General features: G+C 45.0%; 1 protein-coding gene across 3 annotated transcripts in view; it reads right to left on the minus strand.

Moving 5' to 3' along the window:
• Positions 1-15,958, minus strand: part of GRIA1 (glutamate receptor, ionotropic, AMPA 1) — a 121,668-nt gene that overhangs the window by 54,898 nt on the left and 50,812 nt on the right. For 2 of the 3 annotated variants that reach the window (XM_010181808.1, XM_010181807.1), the window contains exons 3-5: positions 7,902-8,141; positions 6,322-6,506; positions 1,499-1,552 (exon numbers count right to left, since the gene is read on the minus strand). In XM_010181808.1, coding sequence (XP_010180110.1) covers positions 1,499-1,552; positions 6,322-6,506; positions 7,902-8,141 — 479 coding nt within the window. The remainder of the gene's footprint in view (positions 1-1,498; positions 1,553-6,321; positions 6,507-7,901; positions 8,142-15,958) is intronic. The other variant, XM_010181809.1, reaches the window with a different exon arrangement.

Genomic DNA, 15,958 nt, shown 5'->3' on the forward strand with positions numbered 1-15,958 from the left:
AAGACAAAGGGAAACGTCCCTCATAACTCTGACACCCGAATATTAGACCACCTCATGCCTTTAATGTATTTATCCTTTTGAAGCCGTGCAGAGGGAAGAGGTGATATCATTCTCATTTAGCCTTCTGCATGAGTATATATAAAAGTGCACAGACATGCACCCTCCAGCTACTCCACATAGCTTCCCTGCTTAACTTTAATGAAGGGACTTTCATAAACATCTGAGGACCAGGACCCGGGTTACAACACATAATAATTTTTTAAAAATTAGCGACTGAAGCTCTCGGCTGCTCTGCAGTTTGCATGTCTGCCCCTGCACAACGTAACATTTTTAACTTTGTAATTACATGGTAGGCGCCCAGCGCAGAAGTGCGGGGTCAGCATCAGGGCACTGTGGGGTAATTATGTGGCCATTTTTGTCTTGTAAATTACAGAGTTATCTTGGGACTGAGAGAAGGAGAACGGCAGCAACCGCTTGACTAATTGGTAGTTTAAAGTTTAATTACCCCAGGCCTGACGTGCTGCCTTGCAGATGCAGCTGCGTGAAGGAAGAACAGCTCCAGACCCCGCATGGACACAGTGGGTCCTGGGGGGAGCAGCCTCGGCCCCAGACTGCCAACACCAGCCCCGTCCTCTGCTCTGCATCCCCAGCATGGATGGACACATCTAGGGTGAGAGGGCAGGGGCTTTGCTGCAGAAAACCTCCAGCTGCCCTATGGATTGAGGTTGTTCCTCTCTCTTATCTCTTCCCAAACCTCCCTAGGCAGAGAAATTTCCCAACCTCCTTGAAGAGAACAGCAAAATACTGCAGAAAGATGGCCCTGCCTCTGCCCAGCTCAGCTCTGTCCTCAGGCAGTGCCTCCCTGCATTAACGGGAGGATCCTTTCCTTGAAGAAACCTTTCAATCTAATTCATTCCTTAGAGCCATGACAGTCAGGTCTGATTCAGCACTAAATTGCAAGATAGGGACATGTTTTATTTTTACTGGGAGGTCAGGGCGATCTTAGTCCATCATTAACAAGTCTGTCCTTAGTGGGGCTCTCAGGATGGCTGAGAAACACTTCACTTGGAGGGCACACACTGAAGTGGAGTCTAAATTAGTTAGAAAATGCAAGTTGTTACCAACAGTCAACAACTTCATGGTGGCCTGACTGAAACGAGCTGGGAGGGCAATACCAGGATCCTAGGTGCCCATGACATGCATAAAAAATCATTACCATAACAAGCGTTAATTGACAGTTGGCTTCACTGGCTTTGAAAAGATGCAGATTGAATCTGGAGGCAAAAAAAAATAAAATTCAGGGATTTTGGAGATATCCTGAAGACAATCTTGCTGGCTCAAGACAGAAAACACCACAAGGAGAACACTGCAAAGGACATTGGTATTTTTTCTACCCAAAAAGGTGGATTAGAAAAAAAGACTCTCAGTTCGGTAACTACAAGTATAGTGCTTCACAAAATATGAGATACTAAAAAAAATGCCAAGGAAGGCAACTCACCAAATTTGCCAGAATGTAGTGGTACCCGTTCCCATTCTTTTCAAGCTTGATGATCTGCAAGATGAAAACCAAAGATATTTAGCAGAGACCAACTAAAGATGTAGAGCTTCATTTATCTAGCTTTCCTATTTTTCCCCGATGAGACTGTTCGATTGAAGACAGGAAGACATAGCAAAAGAAAAGCTTGTAATCATGTTAGATGAAGGACAGAGCTTTCACACATGATATTTAAGAACAAGTCTGAAATTAGACAGGACAAGATCCCCAAGCCGATTCCACAGGCAGGGAGAACAAACTACCTGAACCAACCTGCTTCCCTTGGGCTCCAGGATAAAAACACGGTGCCTTTTTTCAGAGAAGGTTAAACAAGATTTGTATCTCAAGACATTACAGAAGCAAAGCGAGGAACTGGAGTCCATTTGTCATGGGAATGCAGCTGAAACACTGAGCAAGCCTAGGGATCTATTCTGCACATCCTCCCACCTGGAATCCCTGCTGCAGACACCGACCTGGGCAGGACATCAGGGGGTTTAGACCACAGGGCAATTCTGCTTTAGTAATTGGGGTAGCTGTAAGTCTAAATCACATCTGCAGAATAAAGCTACCTGGGCAGGACACTCAATACAGGATTTCCCATGAATGTTCACTGAGGTTATTTATATCTTCATATTCACGGTGTTCCCATATAAGCTCTTTGCTACTTAGTCCTTTCTCCCTGATGCCTGTAGAGTTAGGTTTTCATTCCCTTTTATCAACACAATTGCTTACGGATCTGTAACATCTGAAAGTTTCCATGCTAGCTGGAAAAGCTTCCCTTGTCTAGGTAGAAAGACAAGGTGTGCTGCAGGGTTCCCTGTGATTACAGAGGGCAGGGTCACTGATCAGATGGTCCCTAGCTCTCTTCTTGTTCCATGATTTAAAAAAAAAATACAGAAAAAATACAGCTAAAAATCCCATTTTCTTGCTGACTCTGGCTTTCCATCAGCACTTAAATTCTTACCGGGGGACTACAGTCAGATACCATCTGCATTCGAGCCAATGCACATACAGAAGGAAGACAGTAAAAAAAGGCTCAAACCAGTATGCCCTTAAAACCTGTAAAAACAGAAGAATTGCCAGTTTCTGAGAGAACTGTGCTGTTTCCATAAGGCCTCTTTGCTGGCAACACTTCCTCTTATTTCCAATATCGTATGAAATGATTCTGAATTACTGCCTGCGTTGCCAATGCTCAGGCAAAATCTGCATGAACAGCAGCAAGGACAGAAAGATCCTCCGAGCCAGAATGATAACAAAATGACTGTTGTGTTGGATTTAACCAGAGGTTGGTCTACTCAAGACTTCTTTTTAATGCCGGGCTGGTAGCAGGTGTTGAGAAGCATCAGATGAGGGCACGCATGGACTGATCTTCCCAATGGGACAGCACTCCCAGATTATCATGAGCAGCCATTTAGGGATTTCCAAATGGATTATAAATGAGCTGACACTTGCTCTGTGCGACTGGTTCATCTGCCTTAGCCTTTCTCTGATGAAGTGCTCTTGTATGCACATTAAAACTCATCTGGTTCTTAGCATTAATGTGGGGGCGGCAATTAACTCCAGTGAAGGCTTCATTTAGTAGCAGTTTCTTACACAACTAATGTCAGCTCCACCAGCTTCGCTGTCGTGTGGTTCTCCCCACACGATCCCTCGGTTTGGCTTCTGCTGAGCACCCTGGAGCCCTCAGAAAAAAAAACCTCTAGATACCTAAGCCTATAGAGATATATACTCTTATTATGGGGTAGTTTTCTGAGTATCTTCCCTAGCCAGATCTGAGAAGCAAAACCAGACCCAACTGATCCCCTTCCCTTCATCAGCTGAGACTGACCTTTGCAGTAAGTCCCAGACCTTGAGGGAAGAAGGAGCATCTCCTGGGCGCTGGGATGTCTAAGAATTATGATCTAATTCCCCATTTCTTCAGTGTCAACAATAGCTGGCATTGGCTCCTTGTGCCCAGACTCTCCCTTTGTTATTTTATTAGGCGTCAGAGTCGATGAACTGGAGAGGGCTGCCATCCAGCTTTCCCTGAGCTGTTAATCTTACAGCCCATCCACCTGAATTATGAGGCTTGCTTCCTGTGTTTTACACAGTTATTTGTGATCTTAATTTATTTTAAAATGCTTGCTCAGTCCTAATGTGTCCAGACGGCGATAGCAAGCTGAGGTTATAATAGCATTTATCACTTAGCCTGAATGTGGTGAGAGGCTGTGCTGGGCTGCATGCTGATAGCTCACTTGGGCCACCTAAGTTTCATTACCCACTTCTTAATGGGCCAGTTTGACATCTATTAGAGAGAAATCCTCTCAGAGTGAAACAGTGGCAAAGGAGAAATTCCAGTTATTCATTTTAATGAGAGACAAGGAAGAAACAATACACAACTCTGATGGAATACAACCCACCGCTTACTTATCCCATTAAGGCTACACAGCACGGCCCTGCGGATATCCTGCCCTGAACCAAGGCCTGGCTCATCAACGACAGTTACCTCGGCAAAGATAATTCATGCCCTTGAGATATGACACAGAGAAATCTCCGAGAAAGAAATTAGGCCATTTTCCTGCATATCATTAACACATTGAGCACTGGCTCCTCTACAGCTACGGTATCCAGGTGTGAGGATTGCCTTGCTGGAGTCAGTGTTGTTATTTGTGTTAAGTACACGGGGTGGGGAGAAGACATTAAGTGTGTAAGCACCAGTGTGTACGTGTGAGGGACTGATGCTAAACAGCCATTCCCAGCTCTTCTGTTCACCAGGGAGCACAAATCCACTGCTGCAGAAAGACAGAGACATGCTTGTCAAGAAGATAAATGCATTAAAATGTCCCTGAGAGGCTGAGGCAGCTCTTTGAACACCTCAGACACTCAAAGAGACAAGGCAAACAGAGCAGTGACATCCACACAGAGCCCGGCCGCCAGCCCGAGCTTAAGTCTCAGCTGAATTTCGCATGACTGTGAGCTGAACACTATCTTTGACCTGCTCTGGTCATCTGCATGTTGTGAAGGACGTGGCATCTCCACTGGGATAACTACCTCTGGTCTCAGAAATCTCTGTGGATTCGGAACAAGAAGTCAAATGAGGATAAAAATGGACTGCACAGGTCTGAAAAAAGTTATCTGCAGCCCTACCCCTAACAGGAGTGTTACTTCCTGGGCACAGAGGTCTGTTAGGATTGCTTCGTCTTTGATGGATGTTTTTTACAGCATCATAAAACAAACATAATCACAAGATCTGGGAGTTTTAGTGTTCTTGCAAATAGCTTTACTTATACCTATGTTTAACTCTTGCACCAGTTATGTGAAGAAGTTTGAAAGAAAGACATTTTCCTGTTCATATTAGGAAAATGAGGTAACATTTGACTACAGAACTTGACTTTCTGTTAGATAAACCAGGCTTAAAAACCCAACATAATTAACTCTAGAAATCTAGTATACCCTATAGGAAAGCCTGCAGAAAAGGCAAGTTTACTGCCTAGGTCCTGTCAAAAATTTTGTTCAACTGTAGCTACTCCATGGTCAGAGAGAAGACTTCACCCTGCAGAATAAATCTGGTCTTTGCTTCATGAGTGTGACCTTTACTTTGAGGTTAAAACCTGCTACCTGCTTTGTTATTATATATAATAGAGTAGCACCCAGAGATATCCGACAAGGATGGCTCGTGCTCATTGTGGAGCCATGCAGCTGGTAAATGGCAGTCCTTGCCCCAGACAGCGAGCAGCTGAAGTGTGAGACAGGAGATGACAGGTAGCTCAGACAAAGCAACGTGTGAAGCACGAGGTAAGAGTGAGCTGGCTATGAGGAGTACAATAGCGGGAATCACAGCACACCGGCTGTGTGGTGCTGCAGGGCCCTTTCCAAGCCACATGGGATGGGAGTGCCAGCTGTGGGGAAAGCCTTGGCTGTAGGTGTGAGGGGGAGAGATGTTAAGGCTGGAGTTGAAGAAGGGAGACAAGTGTGGACTGAGTCCTATCCATAGACTTGCATTGGTCTCCTGCCCACAGAAGTCCATATTCAGGACTTAGAGAAAGCATTAAGGGACTCATGGAGAAATAAGGATGGCAACAATTTGGGTCTTCACTACTGGCTGACCTGTCTAGATGGAGGATGAGTAAGGCAGGGCACACCACCTAGCTGCTGAGTCCTCTGTTGCAAATCCCATCTGCCTTTGGCCATGAGCTGATGGCACAAGAGGAGCTGGAAAGATCCAATCTTGCTACAGTCTGGATGCCCTGAGAGGATGCTGAGCTCCAGCCTGATCTGGAGACAGTGCTCCAGAGGACACTACAGATGTACCATAAGCTTTTCCATCTCTGATCTGCTGGCAGTGGTTGTGAGAATTTGGTGCAGCACACGGAGGCTGGAGGACCAGGAGTCTGTCAGTGCCGGTTCACACCTCCACCCTAACTCACAAGAGGTGGGAAAAATGGAGAAAAACTCAGCAGTATAGGGAAGTGCCATGTCTTGTGCATGCTGCTTGAAAGAACTAGGAAACTTATTGGGCAGTAAGGGGGTGTAAAGGGCTCAGCAGAAGAATCAAACAAGTAGGGAACATGGAGCAGCAGAGCTCACTCAGCGTGAATACCTGGGAGCTTGTTGTATTTATATGGCTTTACAGTTTCCACAATAACGCAACAGAGAAATACCCGCAAGCTCAGCAGCCTGCTGCACTACACACACACCACAACCCATCAGAGCTGCAATGAGACATGAGGAGAAGAACTTCTTCAGGAGAAACAACCCTTCCCGTCCTGCATGCAAGACCCCTCCCAGAAGACTCGCACCAACACAACCTTGCTGAGGATGATGTTCAGCCGCTCAGATTCACAGTCCACCACCACCAGCCTTTCCTTCTTCTTATCCAGCTCCTGGAAGAGCAGGCGGTAGCCCTCTTCTGTTGTTGTCAGGATGTTGACGGCTGTCACCTGCCAGTTCTTCTCAGCTGCAGTGTCCAGCACTTTCTGTAGGACTGACAACCCTGTGATGGGAAGAGAAGGGGAAGAGGACAGTAAAGGGAGAACCAGGTTTTAGTTGTGCAAGGGCATCTTTCCACCCTTCTGACAGCCTGCATAGCTGCCTTAAGCTGGGCTGGATACAGCATCACAGGAGCACAGCAGAACTAGGGAGAGCAGCTAATAGTCTAGCATCTTACCCAAACACAGCTGGGCTGGAATTAATTACTCCTGCCTTCTCTGTCCTAGCACAGGAAAATAGGATGATTCCAGCCCTAGTTTTCCTTTGTAATTGGAAGATCAGTCTCGTTGATCAGGCCCTGCTGTGAGATTCAGATAAGAGCTCTAATCCCCTTCTTCTTGTCTGTCACTACCCAAATCATTTGATTTCTCCTGGCCATAGTTCCCATCTCATCTTTGATCTATTTACCCTCCTAGGGTTAGGGACACCCTCAGCAATCACAACGCACAATCATATTCAGCGTCCCTGTCTCTCTCAGCAGCATCTCATCAGAAAACTTCATTATTTTTAAATGGATCTTGCCTAAATTACATGTACAGCCAGAGGAGATACACATAGTCAGCACTGCTCTGGAGTCCTGCTAGACAACCCTGTCTACTGCAGTTCTTTTGGGATATTCATTGTGCCCATGCCTTGTGACAACAGAAAGCAGGGTGGGATGCTTTTACACTTTTTCCTTGTCTCTTAAGCTCACCCCATCCCTGCAAAGGCTAATGATGACTTCCAGGACAGAGCTGTGACTGACCCTTACCTCTGCATTGTCCTCCACAAGTTCACTTTGCTCTCAGCCTCTAAGCCTGGAGCTTTAGAGGCATCTGAGAGCTGGGGAAACTGAATCACAGAGCAATGAGCTCACTAGCCCTCTTCATGAAAGTTTGATAACACCTTCCAAGAACCCAACAAAACCTTTTGCTATTTTACATAGACAACTAACACTAACACAGGGAACCTGGAGATTTCCAGACTACCTGCCAGAAACACACACATGTATCACAGCTGGGTGTAGACTCAGGTGAGACCTGAGCAGCTATTGGTTCACATCCATAACCATAGGACTCAGTGGCCTTGAGATGGATAAACTTGAAAATGGGACCTATTCAATATAAACAAGTTCCCCATTTGAAACTCAAACCACTTACACATTAAATATTTCCCTCATGTTGATGACCTGACTCTATGAACACAAACATTCTGGATGACACTTAATGCTTTATCTAAATCAATGCCCACCTTCAGCAGTAATCGATAGTTAGAAAAGGAATAGAAAACACGGAAGGCATAGGATGACCCTTCCTTTAGCCACTCTCTGGGCCTCCAGCAGCCCACAGCAAGGGGACTTCTCGAGGCAAAGAGTCCATCCAGACTACTATGTTTAACTGCCCGTGTACCTGTAACTTACCCCGGTCAGCATCATAGATGTACACGAACTTCTGCCAGCTGTAGTGCTCGATGACATTGATGAGGGCATCCTGGAGCTCTGGGCGAAGCTGGAGAACAAACTGGTTGGTTGTTTCGACAGGGAAGCTGGGTGTGATGAAGCAGACGTGGAGAGCCCCACAGAAAGACGTGAGCATGTTGACGGTTCTCCTCTCGTAAAATCCAAAGATGGCATAGACGCCCTTGGAGAACTGCGAGCAGACTGCAGGAGCAGAGAGAGAGGTCGTGAGGGCAGAAGAACAAGGAGGTTTCTCAGGGAAGTAACCACAATAAGCCTTCTCCCTGAGCACACTCTCTGGACTAGAAAATTTTCCCCTTGGCCTGTGGGTTGGTGAATGCAGTCTCTGAAGAACAGGGCTTGTGGCCATGGCCACCACAGACCTGCTTTACCTTTGATAGGCAGAAGTGACACAGAAGTGTGAATTCAGTGTCCCCAGGGCTCTAGTGAAGATTTTGCTGCCTCTGGGATAAAATGTGTTATCAGGACAAAGGAACGCCTCGTTAGAAAAGCACAGTGACTCACCAAGCCCTGCATCCTTGGGGTGGTAGCAGTCTGGCCTGTGGAGCTGTTTTATTAGCAGGGAGAAAGGCTGCAGAGCCTGTGACACCAGGGGTGTGTTGATACTTGGGGACATCTGTGTGGCAATGTCTGGTTTCCTCATAAAGCTGCTGTGGGGAAAGTTGTGGGCCCAGAGAGGTGGTGATAATGGCCTGGGAGGTCTCCATGACTCAGCTCTGAGGGTGCACACTGGGTTCTCTGGTGCATATTTGTGTCTGATCTCAGCAGCTGGTGCTGCACTGCGTGGGGAGGGATCTCTTGGATTGGAGCCTTTCTTGGGAGAGCACTTAATGAGATCATGGGAGCTGCTGGAAAAATGCCTCAGGATCTCGGTGAGGCAGAGAGAGTTCACACTTTGGGTTGTAAAACTTAGCCCCTGAGACAGTCACACTCATTTAATATCACCCCTGTTTACAGCACATCCCAAGTTACCATCAATAAGTCTCCAAGCTGGAGGTGGTGGCAGTGACAGCATTTTCCCTGTGTCAGAACTCCTGGCACCAGTGTTTCCTCCCGTTGTCACTCTGAAGACCTTTGGCTGTGACATTTATACTGACTCAACACTTCACACATCACTCGCCAGCCCCCTCCAGAAGAGCACAGAGAAGTTGGATGTGACATTTTGGGGTCCCCTGGCGAGAGCTCTGCGCTGCTTGGGAATCCCTTGACCTGGTTTCTGCTGGTAGCTGCCAGTACCGAACCTTCTGCATGTGTGACTGGAGACAGGCTCCTAAACACAAGCTTTCGCTGGGCTCCATCCAAGCTCTGTCCCTCTAGTGGGGACCAGAAGCCATCCCTGACTGGCCTACCCCCATCCTGGATAACGGTGCCTTGTTCCTCACTTCTCTACTGCCAGCATCAAATATTCAGAGGGAAGAGCAAGAAATCCTGCTTCCCACTGTGCAAATCGAGTCCCTACTCCCATCTCACCACCAAAATGAAGCAGCCAGTTTTTGAAATGGCACAGAGTCAACAGTCGAGTACTGAATCTCATGACAGGGGTGAGAATTTTTCCTTCCTCTTGGAGTTGAGCACAGGTTTTGGGCATCCCAGCTCAACAATTTGCCCCTAAGATCTCTTTTCACTCCTCAGCATCTGTGATCTCATGCACCTCAGCACCCTCCCTCCACAGGGGAATTTGTATTTCTGAGGGGCATGGACTTCTCACGAAGCCTGAACGATGATGGAAATCAAACCCTTTCCTCTTTATTTTCATGCCAGCGTCTCTCTCTGCAATCAGCAGTTGTGTCTGTATCAGCAGGAGTCACTGCCCTCATCATGAGACTGACACATTCAGGAAGGAAAGCAGCAGATACGGATAGAAATAGCCTGAACATCATTTCCATGTGACTGGACCAGTGGGTCTAATGAACAGTGTGCTATACCATATGTGAGAGATCAGAACATGATCTCTGGAGACCCAGGCTTCAGACTCACCGAATGATTAAAGTGACATTCTCGGGGCAGCTGAACAATCCAGCACAATTAATAATCCAGACAATAAACTTAGCTAGCTTGTTTTGTTTTATTTTAGGCAAGCCGTGGCTTCCTGGAATATTATTTTCTGTTTGAAATGAATCTATTATTTTTTAGATATTTTTTTTTTAACTCCGTGGCTCAGTCACGCTCAGGCAGCCCTCCTACACTGTTCTGAGACACTCATCAATCCCAGCATTTGAAACAGATTGCACCAAAGATGACTGGGAGAACGAACAGTCTTTATCATTAGTAAGTTTGGAAAGAACCCTAGCTCGCTTTGTACTTCCAGACTAAGAGAGGCCATGGACAAGGCAGATAATTTGGAAAAAAAAAAAGAGGCTCGCTGAGAGTTCTCACCCAAAGAAGAACAAAGAAATTGCTGCATCAATTAATCTGGGGAAATGAAAAGGATGAGAACTGCAGCCACCTTTCTGGGGCTGAACTTGGCAGAATGTAAAAGCAGTGGCTGCAAAATAGTTTAAATCTCAGGACTATCTTAAATTACAGATGTTCCAAATTTATTTGCCTAGCAAAACTAAAAAGAAGTTACTTGCCATTTATTTAATGCACTAAAAGATAGTTAGAATTTCTTTATATCTGCTTTAATTGTTTCATTAAGCAAGTTTATTAACAATTGTGTTCTCGTTTGATTGCCCTGCCATTTCCTAATAACATACTATACAGAACTGCAAACCTTAACCAGAGCTTTTTCTGGTGGGGAGGAAGCTCACCACTTACTCTGCAGTCAGCAGCCTCAGACTAATGCTTTTCTAAAAAGATTAAGGAACATAAAAGGGATAAAGATCACTAGGGAATGGAAGGTCCAAGAAGTTGAGCTCTTGGTGATAACATCACACTTCTTGAGCCTCGTGCCAACTACCTGTTAACTGTTAATTAACTAACTCACTAATTGGCTAAATGGCCACAGGTTGGCTTTTCCTGTGGAGGAGTTGCCATCAATCTGGCATTTGGGTCTACTAGGTTAATTTGGACAGTTCAGCCTCAGAATGTCATTCCTGTGAGCAGGAAACTGGGTGAAATGCAACACCATAAATGTTTGGATGTCCAAGGATGTGAGTGTGAGTGAAACGTGTTTATGTGGATGTAAATGCAGACATTTGTGACAGTTTGCATGTGCTATTCCTGCCCTCTGGGCTGTGCAAAGTGAAGGAGAGCTAACAACTATTCTGGGCTGTAACTATGCTATTATAGAATCATAGAATGTTGTTTTACAATGAATTTGTAATTAATTACAGAAATGTTTTCCTATAAACAACCCCTTAGAAAATATACTTCATAGTTATTAATAACCATGGCAACTACTGCTCTATTCACCCTGATCAGTCTTGTAAAATTGATCAGGTTGGGACTTCCAGCTGGGACATTTCCAGTGTGCGTCACACCAAGCACCAAGGACATCCCATATCCCTCCTTCTCCAGCCACAGGATCTCTCACTGAGACCCCCAGCTTTTTTCAGAATGCCATTCCAAGAACAAGACTAGGCAAAAGCAGAGGCATTAACTTGATTTTCACCTAGTTACGCTGGAGAGACAACCAGCTCTTTGGACACAACTCCATAGGTGAGAGCTCCTCAGGCTGTGCTAAAAACACCTCTAACTTACACTGAAAACCACAAAATATCTTTGTAAGATTCCTGGCACCTAATTAGAAAGTGACTGATGTGGTAGAGCAAGCAGGAGGAGGCCTCTCCTCTCCCTCTGTGGAAAAGGCAATTGTGGAGCTGGTGTGCCCTTGAATTCAGATGAGAAAAAAGCACACATGCTTCACTCATGCTTGAAATCCCCAGACTCTATCATTTCTAGTCCTGCAATTTCTCTCAAGTTTCTCTTTTCATATGGAAATATTCAAGGTAAAGCATTTAAATCCGAGAAAGGAAACACTGATTTTGTTGAAAGCACACACAGGACAGGACACCTACCCAGCAGCTGAGGAGAGGCAGCTCTAGCCACCTTTGCAAATGCTTCCAATGAAAAGAAAAACACATACCCACAATTTTAAATTGCACTTTTCTCTGCAAAAAAGGAAAGCAAAAGAGTTGTTTTGAGCCTATAAAAATTATTGGGAGACTTTTTTTGGCAAAAGCTCTCAACCACACACAGAGAGAGTAAATGCATAAGACTGATATCTGCGTACAGGGAGGTTGGTTATATTTTGGAACTGGGGGTTTGATCCGGTCCGTGTGAAAGGCAGATGTCAGATATAACAGATATCTCATTTCAATTTTGGTAAAAGCAGAAGGGAAACTGAAAAGTTTCTCTCAGAAATGGTCACCACAAGGAGGGGCTGAAACAGAGTCATCATTTGAGGGAGAAGGAATGGGCTGTGCATAAGGATGAGAATGAGGATTTGGTCTCCAGGAGTGAAAATGGTGCAATTCTGCTGAGCATCTGCAAACAGGACTGTTCCCCATGGACATAGCTGGAGAAGAAGCCTGGTAGGAGATCCTGGCAACTGCTCATCTGCCATTTCCTTTAGAAGCAGAATTTTCACCGTTTCACTGAGTTTAAGACTAGAAGGGGACATTAGATCAATTCTACTGACTTTCTGTATCTCATGGACCATTAAGTTTCACCCAGTTGCCCCTGGAGGGAGTCAATAATACGGTGTAGTTGTAAGCATTTAAATTCTCTGGAGACTCAACTGCTGTGTGCCTCTGATAGAGAACAGAAGTAGCAGAGACAGTGCTAATACCCAAAGCCACAAGAGCAGTAAAAAACCTGATTAAACCAAATAACCCCAGATGTTCCCTGCAAATCACTCATGTTCTCTGTTGCAGAAGGAGACAAAAAAATCCAGATGGTCTCTGCCAGATCTCAGAGCCCTTCATGACCCTGGAGGATGTCATATCTGAGGAGCACCTAGAAGGGAAGACACTGCACCCTCTCCAGAAAAGCCATTCCTACAACGCTGAGCTGGGTGTTGGGAGGATTTTGAACAACCTACTCGTCATAGCCCAAGAAAGAAAAGGGCAATTTGGAAATGTAGAATCCAAGATAGGAAGGAATCTTTGAAACCACCCAATCTAGCACACACAGCACTTACTCCAGAAACCAAATTAACAAATCACTTTTAAAAATGGCAAGATGAGCGTGGCCAGACTTTGAGTGTCATAAACCAGTCAGCTCAATCTACTGTTCTCTGTAAGCTGTTAAAGACTCGTCTAGCAACACCCGTGACCCCAGTATCAGCATAGAACCTCCTTCGCCTGCCCAAACACCTCCTGGGACCCAAAACCAAACCCATAATTTGCAGCAAAACATACTCATTGACAGTGACGGTGTCAAGGAGCAGTTCCCACATGCTTTTCGTTGCTCATTTGGAGTGTATGTGTGCACATGTGGGAAGCAGGAGGGGGGTTGTGTATGAGTAATTTATTTTTAACATGCCTTCCCTGGAGGCGACCCTCGCGCAGCGATGGAGAACCTGACATCAGGTTGGCGAAGCCGGTGGAATTTCAGTGCAAGAGTGCTGGTGTCTGCTTCAATTAGGATCAGCTCCGCTTCCCTCCCAAATGTTTGTCCTCACAGTTCTCCAGCGTGGCGTAGGTGCCAGAGCGCATCTCTTCAGCACATCCCAACGACAGCATGTTCCCACAGATTTTTCTAGCAGGGGAAAGCCAAACAGATCCTACACTCTCCCAGCGCTCCACGCATGTATTTAGCTCACAACAGAGATGTCCCATATACTTGATCAACTGCAAATCAGGCTCACGTGGTATCACAAGAAATACATGTTTCTCTTTCAAACATATACAAGACACAGAAGAGTGCTGCCTTCCATCGTTTTCCTGCACTGCTGCTCTGACGATCTTGGAAGTTGCAAGTAGTGTTGACTTTTACAATATAAGCTGCTTTCCTTCCTTCATATTTGAACAATAATTTATGATCTTTAAGGTCCTTTCCAACCTAAACCATTCTACAATTCTATATGATTCTATGACTGAAGAGCTGCTCATAGCTGTTTATGGTCATAGCTTCAATTTTTTCATTTAAGTTGGCTTACCCGACAGATAAGTCTTAGTTTGCTCAACTGACAAATGATGTTTAACCTTCAGATCAAATTGCATTTGAGATACTTCTTTCTTGCATGCTGCTGAGCTTAAGGAAACAGCAATGGCATGGCACATTTGTCAATAAAAATTAATAACATGAACTCTCATTTAAGTGCAGTTCTGAATTATAATCATAGTGGTGAACAACATGGCCATGGGAAGTTGACTTTAACCTCTCTGTCAATGGGACCAGTTGAAAATCCTAGCTCTTCCACTTGTGTACTTCACATTTTGAAACTTCTTTGTCTTCTACTAGAGTCTTTGAATGTGTTTTGTATCTAGTGCGACTATAAAATGAAAGAGAAAATACAAATATCAAAGGTGTTAATGGGGTCATTGAGCTTGTTAAAAAAGGAAAGGAGGAAAACCAAGATGATTGATAAGACTTTCCTTGCTTGCTTTGCTTATTTTTAAAGATATTGTTACTTTGGCATTGCTAGCATTTTGTTGAATCATATAAAATGAAGAATTCCAGTCAATACTCAAACTATTTCTGAGCAATGGTGGCACTTTTAATAGGAATTAGATGCAAATACCCTACATGAAACACACTGAGATCCTGAGCATCTTCTAACAGGTTCCGAACAAGAATCCAAAGGGCATGCATCTGCTGATCTGCTGTGGTCACAGACTTGGATATCCCCTTAAATAAAATGTCAATTGACAGCTGTATTTTCTGAGTGGCCTTCGAATGATGGCTCACCCATTGAGGGAGAACAGAGACAACACTGTAAAGGACATGGTGCCCATCTCAAGCAGCATCCAGAGCTCACAGAAGTGAAGAATTCATTCCTTCTATGGTTAGAATTAGGTTATTATTCCAGTAGGGACAGGTTGGCTAATGAAGGTCTAAGCACTGGTGCCATGCATTCAAGCTGTGTAAAGTTCTTGCTGTCTACTGCCTTCACCTTCTCCAGTGGCCTGTACCAGAGCCACAGCTCTTCCACAGCACTCCCTGTGTTTGCAACTTGGGAAAGGACATGCAGAAGGGCTTTGATGTCTGGAAACAATTCTGCATTTTTCAGCTCTAATAGAGGATCTGATCTTTCCACCTTATCTCTTCTTTAAAATGGGAGTCTTGAAAACAATTCTCCCTCCCTACATAGCAGTCTGGCTCATTTCTGGTGTGCAGCTTTCTGTCAAACCATGGCAAGCAAACCCAGTTAGAATACAGACTTCTGAGGTCATTTTATGGCATATTAAGTCACTGAAGACCATCATATTTACTTAATGAAAAGCACATCTCCTGCTCCCTGGAGAAACTCTACAGAACCAGCTGCTATCTCCTGTTTACAAACCTCAACTGGGGTTTCTCTGCAGCTTCCTGAGGTGCAGGGGGGCGGGTGGTGATGGTGATGCCCTCATGGGGCCCCCAACCACGGGCAGATGCTGCTATGGGCCCCATGAGCTATCCCTGCTCTCATCTAACCTCCTGCAACGAAATAGAAAACCAAAAATTTGTCCTCATTGAACTCTCCATGTCTGAAGCAGAGTCATAAATATTAAAGCAAGATTACTACAAATGAAAAAGTGACAGTGTTGTTATAAAAGGAGGCAAGCGATGAGGGTTGAACCAATTTTGCTTTATGAGATGGCCTTTTGTATTATACTGGTTCTTCTGCAGATAGTCCTGTACTAGGAAAACTAAGTACAATATCATGGTGCAGCTTTCTGCTGGGGAGCATGAACAACAGCGGAGGGAAAGAACAAAACACCAAAACCACAGCATGTTAATACGGTACATAGCACACTGCTCTTAGGTCAGCACAACATTTAATCCTGGGCTGTAAGAGCTGAATTACTAAAATGGAGTAAAAAGAGGGAAGTGAGGGGTGGGAGGGGGGAGATAAGTAGTAGCAAAAAGTAAATGTGTCACATAAAGAAGAGCTCACTGCAGATGAAATGCAT

This window comes from Mesitornis unicolor, unplaced genomic scaffold (genome assembly GCF_000695765.1).
Source record: "Mesitornis unicolor isolate BGI_N332 unplaced genomic scaffold, ASM69576v1 scaffold10913, whole genome shotgun sequence".
Taxonomy (NCBI): Eukaryota; Metazoa; Chordata; class Aves; order Mesitornithiformes; family Mesitornithidae; genus Mesitornis; species Mesitornis unicolor.